The 17229-nt window shown below is 38.8% G+C and overlaps 1 protein-coding gene across 1 annotated transcript; it reads left to right on the top strand.

Annotated features, from left to right (window-relative positions):
- Positions 1-581: 581 nt before the first annotated feature.
- mastl (microtubule associated serine/threonine kinase-like) lies at positions 582-17023 on the top strand. Its single transcript, XM_055181522.2, has 12 exons — positions 582-1089; positions 1165-1302; positions 2112-2251; positions 2328-2416; positions 2510-2616; positions 4299-4458; positions 4544-4701; positions 4876-5985; positions 10544-10685; positions 14381-14494; positions 14626-14727; positions 16379-17023. Exons 1-12 carry the CDS (start codon positions 934-936, stop codon positions 16534-16536), a joined length of 2574 nt encoding a protein of 857 aa, XP_055037497.2. The 5' UTR covers positions 582-933; the 3' UTR covers positions 16537-17023.
- The last annotated feature ends 206 nt before the right edge of the window (positions 17024-17229 follow it).

Raw genomic sequence — 17229 nt, 5'->3', positions numbered from 1 at the left:
GTACGTGGATGGTGAGAGCGCCACCTCGCGGTATGTATTAAATGTAACATTTTTATATTAACCATCTTTGTATGCAATACAAAACTCATATCGGGCATGGTTACTGGTGAGATTAATTCCGCATTAAAATTGTACAATTATACAATTAAACACGATATATTTTAGATCGAGTGGAACCGTTTCTCATCGCCGCTTAACATTGATCAATCACAATAAAACAAACGTGATTACTGGAGGACGATTTTAACATCAATTTATGAATCTTACTTAAGTGTACAATTTTAGGAATCAATACATATAAAATTTGATACAATATGGTGAATAAATACATAAAAACGCTCTAAGATTTGAAAGTGGGGATTTGTCAACTTGATTCATTACTGCCAGAGGCCAACAGAGGGCGTGTTCTCTTTTTCACATAGTAGACTAACGCTTTGCCTGATTCGTTTGATATGTTTTTAAGAGTGATTTGTAAAAGCAAAACGTAGATAACAGAAAATATTACATTAAAAGTTATTATTCAGTTGTAATGCAACATTTAAACTGATTTAAAGTCATATCCTTTATTAAATTAAAAGATTATTCATTTACGGGCACAGCTAGACCGTTGCGTCTAAGGACCCAAAACTCTGTGGCACATTTCAAATTTCAAAACAAACGAGTCGCGCCTGTCAACAGTCGTTTGATGATGCATTGAACACGAAATTGCTTCTTTCGAAAATAATATCATCTTTATACATGTAGCGACTTAAAGCCTCTGTGGTGATGTGTGTTACGATTTAACACAATAATCACCATCCGTTTTCTTTTGTTTGTCTCATAAAAGACTGACTGCGCCGTTAGACAAATGGACTAATTTGTTATCTAACCTAGCGAACTAGTCGTTTCTCGGACAGTATTTGGATCAAATCAGTATTTGTAAAGCTTGGAGGGATGGAAACACAAACGATGTCGACAGAGAGTGTAAACAGTGCAGTGAAAGCTCCCTCCATCGAGGACTTTGTGCTGGTCAAGCCCATCAGTCGAGGAGCCTTTGGGAAAGTTTACCTCGCCAGAAAGAAATGCAACTCTAAACTTTATGCAATAAAGGTATACAGGTGTGAATTTAATGTCATTTTTAGTTGTGCTTGCATTCGCGTTATAATATTTTTTTGTTTTTTGCAGGTTGTGAAGAAAGCAGACATGGTGAATAAAAACATGACTGATCAAATGAAAGCTGAGAGAGATGCTCTGGCTCTTAGTAAAAGTCCTTTCATTGTGCACCTGTTTTACTCCCTTCAAACAGCAACCAAAGTCTATCTGGTATGTAGAAAGAGTGATTTGTGACGTTCAAGTAGTCACACTCCATGTAAAAAAAGGAAATAACACATAAATTGGGACCTTTATGATTGTTACATTAGTAGTTAGTTTTAGGGATGCTATGATATATCGGCCTATCATTGGTATGGGCATTTAAAAGGTTTTTTTCCCCACTATTGGGCATCAGCCAGTTGTATAAAAACAGCTGATGATTAGAGCAGATAATATCCTGGAAGTCAAAAATTAAACTTTATTTGTCATGCTAATATAGTTTCTTAAAGGAAAACACCACCGTTTTTTAATATTTTACTATGTTCTTACGTCAACTTAGACAAATTAATACATGCCTATCTTTATTCACTGCGTGCACTTAATCTTTGTACAGCGCGTGGTGAATGTGTTAACATTTAGGCTAGCCCCATTCATTCCTTAGGATCCAAACAGGTATGAACTTAGAACCCACCAAACTATATTGTAGAGCGGAAGAGCACTTAGTTTGCAGCACTTTGACCTCGGGTGCATTAATATTTACGGAAGTTTGACCGAGAGGGTAGTAGTCAGGAGTGGTGGTGTTACTTTACGCCGAGGTCGAAGTGCTGCAAACTAAGTACTCTTCCGCTATACAATATAAAAAGTCATGTTTTATTTTGTGCCATCATACTTACTCGTGTTACTACTCATGTTGAGATAAGAACATAGTAAAATATAGAAAAACTGGTGTTTTCCTTTAATTTCTCTCTGTTGACAATGGTACAGTTTGACTAAAGAACCTGGCATGGTGTTGACAGGATCTGTTTATTTGTGTGGTTTAGGTGATGGAGTATCTGATTGGAGGAGATGTAAAATCCTTACTTCACATCTACGGGTACTTTGAAGAAGACATGTCTTTAAAATACACCTCGGAGGTCGCACTCGCTCTGGATTACCTTCATAGACACGGCATCATTCATAGGTATTTTTAAAACTGGTGAAAATGAGTCAGTTTTGTGTTTTGTCATAAACTAATGATGCTTGTTTGTTTTATCCAGGGATCTAAAACCAGACAACATGCTCATCTGTAATGAGGGCCACATAAAACTCACAGACTTTGGGCTTTCTAAAGTTAAACTTGACAGGGGTATGTTTTTATCCTATATAAAATGCTAAATACATAGTTTTCTGCTAAAATTGATCATTGAAAATTTAAAAAATGTTTTTTTTTATCTTCCAGAGCTAAACTTGATGGATATTTTAACCACACCCTCTTTGGTGAAGCCTAAGAAAGATTATTTTAGAACACCTGGTCAAGTTTTGTCCCTTATAAGCTCACTTGGTCTTGTAAGTAGATATGCAGATCATGTATATGTTACCCTGCTAGTGAAAACCCAGCTAAAGTCATTTTTTGTTACTGTTTTCTACATCAAATTATGCTACATGAAGTAAAGAACCTTCTGTGAAATTATAACCTTGATATCTTTAAAGCTCACATAACAAACGCTGTTTCTGCTAATCATGTTAATCTTGAGTACATGTAGAGTAGTATTGCATCCTTTATATATCTTAAGAGTCTTTAGTTTTATCAGATTTATAAAAGACAGATCCGCTATACCGATTCTTTCCGAATAACAGGGTTCACACGGGTACTTGAAATCCTTGAAAGGTTGTGAATCTGGGGGGAAATTCAAGGCGTTGGGAAGTTTTTGAAAACATACATACATAGATGCAGGTCATTGAAAGTGCTTAAAGTTTTCTGGAAAAAAACACATTATTCCCTGTGTAGTGTAGGATAATATCATAAAAATTCTAGACTTTTTAAGCACACATGCTAAACTGTTCACTTTAAATGCTTAGATCTTCTGTATGCAAATGTTGATCCATACCAAAATGCTTTTTTGCATAGTTGTGTTTGACACATGAAAACGTTTCGGGTTATGTATGTAACTGTTGTTCCTGTAACGCAGTCTTTGGCAATATTTCAGATAGAGATATACTTCCTGGTTCCCTCGTCACCCTGTCTTTGTCGTTAAGCCTCACCATTGGTTGAATTTTATATACGCATTCAGACGCACTTACCCCTGGAGGCGTCCCCAAAGTGTCACCGCAGTGACGCAGCACGAGTTCCCTTCAAAGAGAACTGTAACAATGTATCTGAAAAGGTAACATGATGTTACCTTGCTCTCACTTGAAATGTGTCCCTACATTTAGTCCTTGAATTTGAGGGTATTGGACATGGAAAGTACTTGAAAGGTCCTTGAATTTGAATTTAACTAAGGTGTGGGAACCCTGGAATAAACGCTGACCCCCTCGAGGTGGACCGCTAGCGGAGCGAGTCATAAGCAAGCAACACACAAAACGTTACCCCACTATTTCTGGATAACTTATGATTCACTACATGGGCGTGTCTTTTACATTATATGCACTTACGTGGCGATTACCAACAAAATACAGACATTTGATGCAGTTTTACATACCGCCTGCGGCTCATGAACTGGTGGGCACTACCCCATTTCAACAAAATCCAGCGTTAAACACACACAACTCCGCTGCTACCCCGGATAAACAAACTAAATCCATTGTTTTCATGGATAAATGCTGGATCCTTTGGGAATCTGAACAAGCCTAAATTTTCCTCACAGCAACATCACACTTCTTTGATGAAGTTGATTTCGTGTCAGCTCTTGGTTGGTGTATGCATATATACCGGTAAAAGTGCCCATATAAGGGATAAACAATATAAACAAAATAAAGCAAGATTGTTAGGCATGAATCTTTCATGTTCCAAAAATAAAAACTTTTCGAAACTTGTACGAACCCTGGCGAAGTCCATTCGGCACAAAATTACTCCTGTCATACGTCCAACGCTTTTTGCCTCTGTCTATGTTTACCATGAGGAATCCAACGGTGTTAATAGTCAGGTTGCATTAAATAGCTTTAGACCCACCTCCCCCTAGGTTTCACAGACAGGGTCAGTATTGTACGTAAGTTTGAATAAACTCTTCTTTTCACATCAAATTCACCAGAATACCCCGGTGACCGAGGGTAAACGTCACAGCAGCCCAGTGTTGGGCAGCCCTGTTTCCTTTGGGAAAGTCAAACGGAGGAACAGCTCTCTGTGTTCACCTCTACTGAAGAAAAGGGCTGAGTACCTGAATTCTCCAGTATGCTCAAGTCGAGCCTTAGGTACATGTCAGAGAGTTACATTTGAATGTCTTTCATTACGTTGTAAACCATTGCTTGTTTTATCCTAATGCTTGATATTTTCTAGGATCTAGCAGTGTGTTCAGTCCTGGCTTGCTGGCTAAGAGTTTGACTCCAAGGCTGATGAAATCAAGGAGAAGATTTGATACGATGAGTGTTGGGAGCCTTTTACCATCCAATACAGATTCTGAGGACTGTGTCAGCCCGATGTGGGAGGATGAGCAGGTTCGGTTTCCTTTTTTTTTGGAAGGAGATTTGGGTTCATAGGGTTTTGTTGCTAAAATTACCACAATTTGGTTTTACCACATTGAAACTGGTTGCTGCTAAAATGTTTCCTAATAAATTTTAAGTTAGGACTACTACTAAGCATTTTTTTCTCGCATTTAAATGCATTTCCAGCATTTACAAGATGGTGAGAATCTTCCTCCGTCAAGTGGAAAGGAAGTTGGAAAAAGTATAACAAGAAACATTCCCCTTACACCTGTGCAAAAGAAGACGTCTGCGACAGGGGCTCAAGATCATAGCAGTGCTTTGACCTCACTTGATAACCAAGTGGATCTTGGCAGAAATAATAAACCAGATATTTCTGCAAAGAAGCTGCAGTTTAATCCAACAAACCACTGTACCTCACCTCTGGGCGAGGCTGTTCCCCGTCAGTCAATTGGGAGCCGTCTTGTAAGACGCGAGTCTCCAATAGAGCCTAAAACCTCAGTAAAGAGAGGGTTTGAAGAAGTAGACAAAAGCCCAGAGGAAACTGAGAACCATTCCAAGAAAAACGATGCGGTGTACAAGAGATGTTTCCAGATTCCTAAAAGCAGTTCAGGAGCTCAAACGGGTTTAACTGGAATTTTCTCAGTTGTCGGGCTTGACGATGCTAAAAGTGGTCAGGTATGTCTGCAGTTCAGTGAGAGAATGGGTCCAAAGCAATCCAGTCCCATTGCTGTGGCCAAAAACCTCTTTTGTGATCTGGAAGATCCAGGCGAGGAGGTAGCGTTGCATAACACTAAAGCAAAGGGCACTTTAAGCTCCCCGACCTCACCCTGTGAAGCACGAAATCTCAGAAGAAGCCTAAGTTTAGATTCAGATGGCTCAGTTCATGATATGTCATTGGTCAGGAACACGCCTCAGAAACTAACAGGTGAAAAAGATGCTTCGTCGTCTTTTGAAGACCTAGATGAGAATGAGATTTCTGCAGCGACACCAGTGGCCCAACCATCGATGGCTACGCCAAAGCATAGCAGCGCAAAACAACAGAGGGATTTTGATCATTCTTTTGTTGACCCGGGACTATCAAACAGCATGCTCAAATCACCTGGTTTCCTCAAGCCCAAGAACGTAGTTGCTTTTAGGAGCTACTGCAGCTCCATAAACCGGTCTTGTAATTCACACCTCAGTCTGGCCTCGTTAGATGGCATGGAGATGTCAACAACAGGATCTTTCCACACCGCTCCATCTGCAGTGACACCAGTTCAAAAAAAGAGACCAAGTCTGAACAGCTCACTTTACCAGGTAAGACACATAATTTTCAATTCCCCGGTTTCACAGACAAGGCTTTACGGTAGTCCTAGACTATGGCTGCGTCTGAAACCGCATACTGTGACCGTACATACTGAATGAGATGAAGTACCTACTTACTGACCATTAAAACAGTAGGTACTGTATAGTATGAATCCAGGTAGTATGAATGAGATTCAGACGTACTAAATCCGCCATGTTGATACATCACGTGACATACGTCGTCATCACTACTGTCATTACAAATACAGCCGAATCGCCACTTTCCCGCCATTTCCTAATATGACGACGCCTCTTCTTCGTTGAATAACTCCTCTCCCAGGGCATCATAGGATAGTGAAGTGTCCGTCGTATGCACACTGCAAAATCTAACCGGAAGTAGAAGGTCATCCTGGTACTTTTCGCTTATTGTTTTTGGAATACTACTCGCCTACTGCTTTTCTCCTACTATATACAACCCGAATTAAGGTAAAGTTGGGACGTTTTTTTAAATTTGAATAAAATGAAAGATAAAGGAATTTCAAATCACATGAGCCAATATTTTATTCACAATAGAACATAGATAACATAGCAAATGTTTAAACTGAGAAATTTTACACTCATCCACTTAATTAGCTCATTTAAAATGTAATGCCTGCTACAGGTCTCAAAAAAGTTGGGACGGGGCATGTTCACCATGGTGTAGCATCTCCATTTTCTTTTCAAAAGGGCAGTTGGGCATTGAGGCAATTAATTGCTGGAGTTTTGGTGTTGGAATTTGGTCCCATTTTTGTCATAGAAGCTGTTTACACTTGGCATTAACATGCGTTTTGGTCGATCGGATCACAAATGGATGACGTTAATGCCAGGTGTAAACGATGTTCAAAACGTTTTGAGCTCGTCGACCACTTTCAACCACATGCAGAGGTAGTCGAAAACCCTTTTGATCGGATTGCTTTTGTAGTGTAAACGCACATGTGGTTGAATGTGTTCGAACAGCCACACACGACCGCCTTCTCTCCGCTTATTTATCTAATCTGAGGTACTGAGCACAAAGTTTTACGTCTTTTCTGACTTCTGGCGCGAACACGCGGTGAACAGCACTATTTTTAGCCATTCATTGATAAAACTAAAGCGGCTGATCTCCGCAGTTTTATTTTGCAAGCGTGTGAAAGTTGCGCAATGTTATTTCATCAGTTGCATTGAAAATTTAGAGAAGGCTCTAACATATACAAGTACAAAACACTGTGCGGCATGTTTACTTACAACAAAAACTGTGGACTCTGACATAATATTAGTCTGCGTCCGTATAAACTCGTCAATTCTCTCGCTCGCGTTTAAATGACAACAGAGAGACTCGCCCACAGTCTCACGGACCACCCCCTCACAGGACAGAAGCGGTCGAAAGTGGACAAAAGAGACAGATTTAAATACCAGGTGTAAACGTGATCTGTCTTTCTTGTCCACTTGTGATCCAATCGACGAAAACACATCTTAATACTAGGGCTGTCACTTTTGTGAAAAAATCATTTTCGATTTTTAATATATAAGTGTTCATTGAATCGATTGTAAAATCGATTTTCCATGTCTAAAAAAGACGTTTCCATTTTCAACGCCAAATAACAGACAAATGTAAAGAGAGCGCCTGAAACGCACAAGTCAGCAATATTTCTTATTCATTGTCATTAAGTTTCGTGCAGAATAAAAAACAGCAACAGTAGTGCAACATTCTCTAAAAAAATATGCAGAGTGGACTGCTGCCATAAATGAAAAACATTACTGCAGGCTTCAAACCGGCTGCTTTTATGATTTAGGCAATTCAAAAATTATTTTAAATAATGATTCGATCCATTTCAAACAACTGTTCAAAAATGAAACTTTAAATAGACTTACTTGAAGTTGAGAACATGCTGTGTATTTTATTAAACGTAACCGACACTTAGGCGGCACTAGGCAGGCATAATGAAATGCGCAAAAAGACTAGGGCCATTACAAATTATTGGTGAGGAAAACAAGTCGATCAACATTTTAGGGGTCAAGAGCAGAGCGCTTTTCATTCACTTTATGTCCATCTGTTGAGAAGACGCACTCTGACCGCACTGATGTCCCAGGGAAACTCGGGTACTTCGTTGCCAGCTGCGTATTTCGTACTGCCAATCTTCCATCACAAAAGCGGGTTGCTGTCAGCTCGCAAGGGTGGCTCCTTGTCATAACTCATCATCTCCTGTAAGGTCACAATTACGACGCTCTCTCGTGTTGCACAGGTTTATTGATGTTGTCCTCCATTTTCTTTGCAAAACACTAGATGCAGCGATTGAAAGCGTGAAACTATAGGTGCGTAAAATTGCTGGGTATTTTCTGTCTAGCTTTCGCACACCTACTGCACTTTCGGAATTCTTTATTTTCTTTTTCTGCTTGTTTGTGAGTTTTGTTACATCTATATTTTTTACTGTTTAATTCTTTTAAAATTAATAGTGTACATATTTGGTTAAAATCGATTGCCTATTTTCGTTTTCGAAACTTTTTTTGGTTGGTCCGATCGATTGTGCAATCGATTTTCGAACGAAAAGTGACAGCCCTACTTAATACCAAGTGTAAACAGCCCCTTATATAGATTTCCAGCTGCTGAAGAATTCGTGGTCATCTTTGACATATTTTTAGTTTAATGATGCGCCAAATGTTCTCTATAGGTGAAAGATCTGGACTGCAGATTTTCTACGACGAAGCCATGCTGTTGTAATAGCCTAACAACAACCAAAAGGAGCACAAGACGCTTTCCAGTAAAAAACATCAACAATAGACAATAAAATGCATCATTGGACAATAAAATATAACAACAATAGACAATAAAATATAACAACAACACACTACATGAAATAGCAATAGAATCAAAGGCTACGTGTTAAAAGCTTGTAAGAATAAATGTTTTCAGATGTGATTTAAAGGCGCAAAAGAGGATGTTTCCGCCGACTGAGAATCCAAAGACCGTTACTGAGTTTTTTAAATAAGCGCATGCGCAAGAACAGCCTCCCTCATTCACAGCTCATATCTAGGAAACGCCTTCCATAACTCGTGCACGAGTATTTGAACACGAGTGTTTGTTTACCACTGGCATATGCTGTGTCGCGTCAGTGGATTCATTATGTGAAAAGATATGATAATAAACACATAAGACGTAAAGTTAGATCAGTCGACGCTACTCCCATTTCAACTAGCGTGTAGCAGCCTGGTCACTTACAACTACAGTACAAGAACAACGTCGATATACCTGAATAACAGTACAACAATAATTATTCCACAAAGAAAGAACAATCACTGTTACCTGTCGAAGAGAATTTTTGCAACCTGCGCGTCTGACACCTCTCTGTTCCTTCATTGCTCTCCAGTGTTGAAATGTTTCTCCATTAATGACTCTGGTTAGATAACATTCTTCTGACAATTTTCTCCTCTTCTCAGCGACTTAAAAACTCTTTCTTTTGCATCCTCCTTCGGGTTTCTTCTCTTCCATGGTGCAGATTCGAGGAGGAAAGCAGGAGCGAAAATGAAAATAAACCGAAACTTAAGACGGAGTTTCATGCGCTATGCGCATGCGTCACTCGTGTAACGTTACTGGAGCGCGCACGTCTCTCCCAAGAAACGTAATGGCAGTGATTGACAAGCCAGAGGGCCAATGACGATTGCGATGATTGCATCAACGATTGGCTGATGTTTATAAGGCCCTACCTTATGCACAGATGACATATATTAATTGTATTACTTTCAGTGCGCCTAATAAATAGTCTTTTATCATTTAGTAAAGACAGTTTCAGGTAACATTGCAAAAATGTATTAAACAAACATCCTCTTTTCCACCTTTAAAAACACTCCGCACAGAGATGATTCGTAGGTGTGCTGGAAGTGCGTTCCACAGCTTTGGTCCCTGGATGGCAAATGACCGCCTCCAAACTTTTTGTATTTAAACCTAGGAATGACCAGAGAGGTATATTCAGAGGAGCGTAGAGTTCTGGATGGTTGGTAGACTGTTATTAAAGGAATAGTCTATCCTTTTTCAATATTAAACTATGTTATTACCTCAACTAAGAAGAGTTGATACATCCCTCTATCATCTTAGTGCGTGCACTTCATCGCTGTGGCGCGGCGATACTTTGATGGCATTTAGCTTAGCCCTATTCATTCAATGGTACCAAACAGAGATAAAGTTAGAAGTGACCAAACACATCAACGTTTTTTTCTGTTTAAGATGAGTAGTTATACGAGCAAGTATGGTGGCACAAAATAAAACGTAGCGCTTTTCTAAGCGGATTTAAAAGGGTAACTATAGTGTATGGCGGAATAGCACTTTTGGGAGTACTTCGACTCGGTGCAGTAACACTCTCCCTCTCATTATGAGAGGGAGAAGGGGAGGGGATTTTTCAGGCGAGTCGAAGTACTTCCAAAAGTGCTATTCCGAAAAATGCATGTCTTGTTCCATGTAAGAAAGTCATACAACCTTTAAAATGGCATAGGTAGGGGTTGAGCTAATTTTGAACAATGATTATAGTAACTTAAAAATGCTTTTCTTTGTTTTTTCTAGACTCCACAGCAGGTGGCTTCATCTCATACTCCATATAGAACACCAAAGAGTGTCCGTAGAGGTCCTGAACGTGTAGAGGGGGCTCCTATTCTAGGAACTCCTGACTACCTGGCACCAGAACTTCTGTTAGGCAAACCTCATGGTAAGGGCTTTAAACAAAGTTCTGAAGTCGTGCCACTAGGCGGCCATGTTTTGCAATGCCTTCAGGTTGTGATTTCAATCATACAAGACCATCCTATCTACTTGAATGAGATATCGCTAGCTAAAATCACAATCGACTGTACCATAACTTTTGTTAGGGCTGTGCAATTTATCGAAATTTTAATTTCTAATTCAAACTATTACCAAAACAAGATAATTGAGGTGAAACAATTATTGTGCAATTATAAATTGCATGCTGCTGGCATGGCAGGCCCTTCGAAGGCACCACTGCTTTCAAACGTGTAGCCTATTTCAACACTTATTTAATAAAAAGGTTAAATAAATGCATGTTTTCAAAGTCACTGAGTAACCATGTTAAATTTTGTTTTTTGATAATGATTTTGCCCATAATCGAGCAGCCCTAACTTTTGTTTCTTAATCTCAAATTGTGCTAAACCCCTAATTTTAAGCTACTACTTATTTACAAAATGTGGCAAAAACACTCAGTACATAGAGTCTGATTGGTCTTTAACTATTTATGATTGGCTCTTTTAACTGGAAGGCCGGACTTCCTTTGTTATGCTGGATTCACACCAAACGCGGTAGAGGCGGCAAAAACGCGCTATTCGTGTGTAGTTAGATGCTTGAACATTTTGAGTTTAAAAAAGCACCACGTGAAATTCTATTAATTTGAGACATTCACGCGGAAATTCGCTTCATGGGAGGGGCTTTCTGCGACTCTGCTCGCTTCGTGTAATCACGTCACTACTAGAGCAAGCTTTTGATTGCTTAACGCTGCACGATTTTCCACCACAGTTCAGATTTTTCAACTTGCGCGTTTCCCTAAAAATGCCTCATTCGTGCCGCGAGACTTCCAAATGCGTGTAAACACATCTTTACATTGACGTAATATTGAAATAATTCGCGCCAGATGCTCTATACGCGTTTGGTGTGAACACACCTTTAGAGCAACCATATTGAGCATTGCATTTCCCACCATTCATAGTAAAAGCAGTGTAGCATATTGTTAATATCTATTATCTTATATATGGTTCAAAGATGTGCTTCAAATACTGGATCTAGTGGAGTTAGTGGTTAGCAATATAATGCTGACATAATTATAAAATGATATAAGAACTTGTTAAATGAAACCGAACATTCGTTTCACACACTTTGCAAAATGTGAGCTATTTATTAAGACTGGCGTATTGTTATAGTATATTGTAATTTGAATGTCTTATTATTAACAGATATTATTGTTTTAGTTCCAGGGTCTGTTCGTTGTGGTAAGTATAATGTGTCTGGCGCTATTGATATTGGTGCATGTGTTGTGGGCAGCTTTTCTTTACCGTATAAGATAAGGAAATTACTGACTAATTCAGTGATGGGTTACAGCTTTTGTGATTGGCAGCTCCTGATTCATCACTCCTAATGCTTCAGTAATGCTATCTGAACTCTGTTGGGATGATTCAGGGATTTCTGGGACATTCTGGTGGGGAACCGAGTATAATGAGTAAAAAAATCTTTCAGGTTTAAGAATGTATACAGACTTTTAAAACATTGGCTTGTTTTAAGCAGTGGTGTGCATTTAGATTACTTAAAGGCGCTCTAAGCGAATCTGTGTAACGTTACTTTTTGTTGATGTTTGAACTGTTTTCAAACAAACGGAGCGTAGCTAACTCCTCCCCTTCGTGCTTTCATGAACGCGCCTAACCCCCACCCTCAAATTCTTTTTGTCATTTAGTGGCTGGAACACTTTATCATTTCTGGTGGTAGGTTTGGCCAATTTGTTTTTATTGCAGTTTGTGAAGCCTAGGCTGTCTACAGAGATCGCGTTTTTTTACAGTTTGATCAGCGGACAGGCAGCAAGCAAAAAAATGTTTATGGTCTAAAACGCGTGAATTCGGTTAAGAGCACCTTTAAAATGTTTGGGAACAAATTCTTATCCCAATGCAATGGTTTAATAAAAAGTCCTACACTTTTGTGTACAGTGTGTATTATAGCTTGGTACAAAGAAATTTACAATTTCCAACCAGCAAACAGGACATTGAAAATGCATAGCAATGCGGTAAAAAACTACTAAAAATACATTTATAATCGCTCAGCAGCGATCTGTCGAAAACCATAAGTGTAGCGCAGATGAGCTTTTCATTTCTAGTTCATTTTGATGAAACCTTGACATTTTTATTGGCCGGTTTTGAGAAAATATTAATCTGAAAAATGAAATTAACATCTGCATTCCATATGCTTATTGATCTGAGAATGCAATTGATGTTAAAGTCCCCATGTAGTCAATTATTTTATCCCTTAAAACTCATCTGTTTCAACATTTACATGAACATTTGTTCTATAAAAATTTCTTTATGCCGTAAAATAGCTTGAAAATAACTCGAAATTGATTCATTTAGTATATGTAAATTGTAAATGTAAATTCTCGCCTCCACTCATTCACATCAGCTCAGAAATACCTGATCCAACAAGTGTATGTGATTGGTTACAATGTGCTTGTAATGTAAAATAAAACAGCAGCAGTTTTTGATAAGCAGTGTTTTTAGGAAAAATTTACTCCACAATGGTAACATGAACTTTTTTAAGACAAACACATGGTTTGTCTTAAAGCATATTATAAACAACACATAGACATAAACAATGTGAAAAACCTGCTTTTCATCACAGGGGGACTTTAACATTTCTCTGATGAATAAATGTCTTCAAAGTTCCTAATAGAAGACAGGGCTCAATATAAAGGACTGCCCGGGGCAAGCATGAGAGACTAAAATATATTTACATCAATGTATATTATTTAACATCTTGGAAGCAGAAATTTACTTTGGTAAAACACAACAAAACATTTATTTTGCTGTCAGTTTACAGGTAAAGCAGAAAAGTTAGGAACCTTTTTTCATTGGAACATGTCTGTTGTATATGTATCAGTGGCGGCTCGTGACTGCTCATCCGAGGGGCGCTAATTCAAAATAAGTGTCCTGAGTGTCGTGTGTTGCTTGTGTTTTCAAAATATGTGTTTGTTGCGTCATGTTAGCCATGTGCATCACGTGTTTTGTCAAGGTGGGTGGCTGCTGCACGCGCGTCAAACCCGTTTATGATAAAAGAGACGCTAACGTAACGTTTACAAAATACACGAAAGATACTTCCTTAACACTAAACTCTGATTACACATGAGATTGTGCGAGTATCTGACAAACGCCAGCGTCTCTTTTATCATGAACCCTTTGGGCGCGTCTGCAGCAGGCACTTACTTTGACAAGACACGTTATGCACACAGGATCTCTCAAAGCGCAGAACACATTTTGAAAAAGGAACCACACACATGACGGGCTACATACATGCTGTGACGAACTTCGCATCGTGCGCCCTCGAAAAAAGAATTCACCTGCTGCCACTGATATGTATACAATTATTGTATTTATTGGGGCCAGTGAAAATTTTGGTAGGGCAAGTGAAAACCTGAAACACTGGCCCAACCGGGCCAGTAAAAAAAAATTATTTGTGTTGAGCCCTGCAAGAGTTCACATTAAGCCAATGATATGTCTTATCTTTCCTTTCCCTAATAATGAATTGCAATGGCTGCTGGCACAGCTTTTTAATAGTGGTCACAGGCTAACACATTCTGTACAAAGTTTCATTATTGTAGCAATAAAACGGTCGACTGAGCAGATGTCGTCTGGTTTTCTACAGATTTCATGGTGGATTGGTGGGCATTGGGGGTCTGTCTGTTTGAATTCCTCACTGGAGTCCCTCCCTTCAACGATGAGACTCCTCAGCTGGTATTTCAGAACATTCTCAACAGAGGTCAGATCCACCTTCATTTCACATTACTGATTAAACAAGTCTGATGTGTTTGTCTATTACACCTTGAGATGTGATTCATGCAGTTTGGATAGCTGGTTGTGATGTTGATGCTTTATGAATGATGTGTTCAGATATACCCTGGCCAGATGGAGATGAGGAGTTAACCCAGAATGCAAGAAATGCCATAGAGATTCTTCTTACCATGGATGCAACCAAACGTGCCGGTTTAAAAGGTAAGTCCTTAAAATGTACGACATACCAAATCTCTTATAAATGCTGTTGTCATCCTACTTGGGTTAAAATTTTATTTCAGATGTTGATGTAGTTTAAACAAACAAAAGATAAAATTAATACACAGCACTCTAAAATGCTTGATTTTTATTCCAAGGTATGTTATTCCGTGATAACAACCACCTGAAACCAATAACGCATGCTAACCAAGATGCTGCAAATTATTTTGACATGTACAGTTTAATAAATAATAGGAAATAAATGTCATATATGTTATTAAAAGACATATTTATATTACACTCACCTAAAGGATTATTAGGAACACCTGTTCAATTTCTCATTAATGCAATTATCTAATCAACCAATCACATGGCAGTTGCTTCAATGCATTTAGGGGTGTGGTCCTGGTCAAGACAATCTCCTGAACTCCAAACTGAATGTCAGAATGGGAAAGAAAGGTGACTTAAACAATTTTGATTGTGGCATGGTTGTTGGTGCCAGACCGGCCGGTCTGAGTATTTCACAATCTGCTCAGTTACTGGGATTTTTACGCACAACTATTTCTAGAGTTTACAAAGAATGGTGTGTAAAGGGAAAAACATCCAGTATGCGGCAGTCCTGTGGGCGAAAATGCCTTGTTGATGCTAGAGGTCAGAGGAGAATGAGCCGACTGATTCAAGCTGATAGAAGAGCAACTTTGACTGAAATAACCCCTCGTTACAACCGAGGTATGCAGCAAAGCATTTGTGAAGCCACAACACGCACAATCTTGAGGCGGATGTGCTACAACAGCAGAAGACCCCACCGGGTACCACTCATCTCTACTACAAATAGGAAAAAGAGGCTACAATTTGCTCACCAAAATTGGACAGTTAAAGACTGGAAAATGTTGGCTGGTCTGATGAGTCTCGATTTCTGTTGAGACATTCAGATGATAAAGTCAGAATTTGGCACAAACAGACTGAGAACATGGATCCATCATGCCTTGTTATCACTGTGCAGGCTGGTGGTGGTGGTGTAATGGTGTGGGGGATGTTTTCTTGGCACACTTTAGGCCCCTTAGTGCCAATTGGGCATTGTTTAAATGCCACGGCCTACCTGAGCATTGTTTCTAACCATGTCCATTCCTTTATGACCACCATGTACACATCCTCTGATGGCTACTTCCAGCAGGATGATGCACCATGTAACAAAGCTTAAATCATTTCAAATTGGTTTCTTGAACATGACAATGAGTTCACTTTACTAAAATGGCCCCCACAGTCACCAGATCTCAACCCAATAGAGCATCTTTGGGATGTGGTGGAACTGGAGCTTCGTGCCCTGGATGTGCATCCCACAAATTTCCATCAACTCAATATGCTATCCTATCAATATGGGCCAACATTTCTAAAGAATGCTTTCAGCACCTTGTTGAGTCAATGCCACGTAGAATTAAGGCAGTTCTGAAGGCGAAAGGGGTCAAACACCGTATTAGTATGATATTCCTAATAATCCTCAAGTTGATTGTAAACCTTTTTTATTAAAACTAGATGCCACAAAAATCTAAATAAACTCAATCTTGACTAGTAAGTCTGTAGTCGCAAAAAGCTGTTTAGGCGTTTTCTCCCCTATCTTGTCTAATAATTTAGTTATATCCCTGTGTTTCTCTAGAACTGAGGGATCATCCATTATTTGAGGGTGTGGACTGGGAAAACCTTCACAATCAGACGATGCCCTTCATCCCTCAGCCTGATGATGAGACAGACACTTCATACTTTGATGCGAGAAACGCAGCCCAACACCTCACTGTATCAGGTTTCAGTCTGTAAAAACCAACGGTAGACTAATGGACTACATCATCAGAATTGTGTGCAATTGTGTTATGTGTGTATTGATTTTCTTCATTCTACTCTTTGGCGTTTGTATATGTTAAGTGTTGGAAAGTATTTTGAAATTTAGTGAGGTGGCTGTTTTACCCTTGTGCACATACACACCACATCGCTTATGTTATGTTTGTAAAAAAAGTAATATATTATGTAACACTAATATTTTTACTGCTTAATCTGTGAATAAGTTGATTTAAACCATAGTTTTGTTTTAACACGTTTTCTTTAAAACGATGCTTGTCGAACTGTCATTTTAACATGCAAAATGTTTTAACATGTCTACAGTGAGTTTAAATATGATTCTGAACATGGATGCTGCTTCAAACACAAACTTTTTGCCTCTTCATAATCATTGATTCATATTTGACATGTTTTCTTTTAATAACTTCCGGGATGTTTTAAGGTAAATAAAATGTTGTCATGTTAAACATTTCTGCATTAGTTCTTTTTAAAACGAGGCCAAAAAGACACGACAAACCTGCTTGACGATGGGAAGTAAAAATGTTACTGCATGACACAATATGCAAATGTATTGCAATGCATTTTATTGCAAAATGGTTGGGAAATGTTTTCCGAAAATGTAAGAAAAAGAAACGACAAAATGAAAGATCTTTTGTGAGATCAGAAATATTAATA

The sequence above is a fragment of the Misgurnus anguillicaudatus genome, chromosome 25 (assembly GCF_027580225.2).
Source record: "Misgurnus anguillicaudatus chromosome 25, ASM2758022v2, whole genome shotgun sequence".
NCBI classification, from domain to species: domain Eukaryota; kingdom Metazoa; phylum Chordata; class Actinopteri; order Cypriniformes; family Cobitidae; genus Misgurnus; species Misgurnus anguillicaudatus.
The sequence above is the reverse complement of the archived record's forward strand: the minus strand, read 5'-3'. Positions and strand labels throughout refer to the sequence as shown.